Consider the following 2,196-nt stretch of genomic DNA (forward strand, 5'->3'; position numbering starts at 1 on the left):
TGGCCTGGTCACACCGGTTTCTGGGGTGGGTGGGGCAGCCTGAACCCTGTCACCTGGGGCGGCACACTTCCTTGAGGGAAGTGTCAGGGAGCTATGCCTGGAATCCCCAGCTCTGGTGGTCAGCCTGGGTGTGGCCATGGGGACCTGGGGAAGGTGGGGACAGGCTCAGCAGCCCAGCATGTGCCCGAGGGGCTGGGCAGAGCCTCGTGCCCACCAGCTGCTGGGTCTGTCTCTCGGAGGGGCGGAGGGCCTGCAGGTGACAGGGACAGGCGGAGGAAAGGGCCCTGCCGAGCACCCTCAGTAGCTGGCATGCTGAGAGGAGCCACAAGGTGTCTGTGGGTGGGGCTCTGTGAGCCCAGTGACGTCCTGGCCACCTGGGAGGGCGATGTTTGTCATCACCCCGGAGATGGGGGTCACTTGCCCCGGGTCACCAGGCAGGCCTGGGGTTGGGCCCAAGTCGCAAGCCGCCTCTCCTGTGTTACAAGTCTGTCCAGAAGCCCGGCCACTGTCATCGTCCGTGTTGGCACACGAGCGGTGCCCGGCTTCCCCAGGACCCATGGGAGCACCTAGCAGGAAAGGCTGGTCCTGTGGCCCAAGTGGCTGAGGTCCCCATGCCACTAGGTGGGCCCGAGACTGGACCTGGTGTGCAGCTGGACCTGGGCTCCGCACGCTGGGCAGCCTGGGGCAGGCCGCTGTCCCGCGGTGGGCTGACTATCCTCACTCAGCGGTCACTCAGCAGTGAGAGAGGGTCATTCTGTTCGGCCCCCAGTGCGTGCCAGCACGACCCGACGTCTTTTCCCCGACCCCCAGGAGGACGGGCTCCCTCTCCTGGGTCCCCACTGACCTGGGCCCTGCGTGGGCTGTGCCCGCCCTACCAGCCCCTCGGGGTCTAGGCAGCCCCAGCTGCAGGGAGGCCCATGACCTCCCGCCCTGCCCACCTTGGGGCTCAGCATCCTCCAGATCACACCAACAATGCCCCAGAGGAGAAACTGAGGCCACAGCCCTGGCGCCTGCACGTACGCGGCCACAGAGCCCGCTCGAGGCCCAGGACACCAGGCAGCAGCTGGACCGTAAGCCGAAACAGACCTGTGTGTGCGTGTGTGTATGCTCACCCCCACGTTCACGTGTGCACACTCACGCAGGCACACCCATGCACGCAGGCACACAGGCCTTCCAACGCAGTGGGTGTGGGGACAGCTGAGGACTGTCACATCCAGCTGGGACTGATCACAGAGCCGCCTGCCGAGCACCGTGTCAGGACCCGCATCCAGCAGATCAACCGGAAAGTGACACGCTGGTCAGTTTCCAGCCGCTTAAAAAGTAACGTCCATTAAAAGGTTACTACTAAGGTGTAAAGTTCAGCAACGTGAAAGGCGTTTTCCTAGAACTAGAGGGGCCTCAGAGCGACATCCCCCACCCACGTGGCCCTGACATGCACACAGCACTGCACACGCGTGCACCCCGCACCGTCACGCACGCGTGCACCCCGCACCGCCGTCCCTCACGTGTGTGCAGCACGGTCCCACCCATTACCTGGCGTTATGAGGCCGTGATGCTTGCAGTGCACAATGGCAGCCACCAGAAGGTCCTTGAGGACGCGCAGGACCTTGCTGGGCACAATGTGGCCAGAGCACTGGGCGCTGCCATCCGAGCAGGGGTCAAAGACATCGTCAGTCGTCCAGGGCTCCAGGCCGACCCCGCCCCTAGGGACACCCAGGCGGCAGGTCACAGGGCCATCGCCCGTCTCCGCGGCCCCTTGCTCCTCCACCAGGAGGGCTTCGGCCGCCACCCTCAGCGGCACCTCCATGTCCAGCGGGCCGTCCGAGGAGCGCAGGGCAAACTGGAAGGCCCCCAGGTCCCGGGAGTAATCCACGAGGAAGCGGGGGTCCAGGGCGCGCGCCCGCTCCAGCACCGTGAGCAGCACGTTCTCCGCCTGCTGGTAGTCCCGCGCCCGAGGCGCCGCCCGCGAGCGGAGGGCCCGCAGGTAGTGGTGCCACAGAGACACCTGCACGGCCATGGCGTTCCGGGCTGCGTTCCGGGCTGCGTTCCGGGCCGAGGGGCAGCCCTTGAGGACGGCTCTGAGGCGGCTCCGCAGACGGCGGGAGGGAGTGAGGGAGGCAGCAGATCCCCAGGCGGGGCGGCAGCTCCCCGAGAGCAGAGCAGCAGAGCGGGACTCCAGAGAGTCTGCGGCAGCAG

The 2,196-nt window shown here is 66.6% G+C and overlaps 1 protein-coding gene across 1 annotated transcript in view; it reads right to left on the reverse strand.

The window, feature by feature from the left end:
* Positions 1-2,017, reverse strand: part of CUNH2orf54 (chromosome unknown C2orf54 homolog) — an 8,846-nt gene extending 6,829 nt beyond the window's left edge. Inside the window, exon 1 of the mRNA XM_025045455.1 lies at positions 1,534-2,017. Coding sequence (XP_024901223.1) covers positions 1,534-2,017 — 484 coding nt within the window. The remainder of the gene's footprint in view (positions 1-1,533) is intronic.
* Positions 2,018-2,196: the final 179 nt, after the last annotated feature.

This window comes from Pteropus alecto, unplaced genomic scaffold (genome assembly GCF_000325575.1).
Source record: "Pteropus alecto unplaced genomic scaffold, ASM32557v1 scaffold143, whole genome shotgun sequence".
NCBI lineage: Eukaryota > Metazoa > Chordata > Mammalia > Chiroptera > Pteropodidae > Pteropus > Pteropus alecto.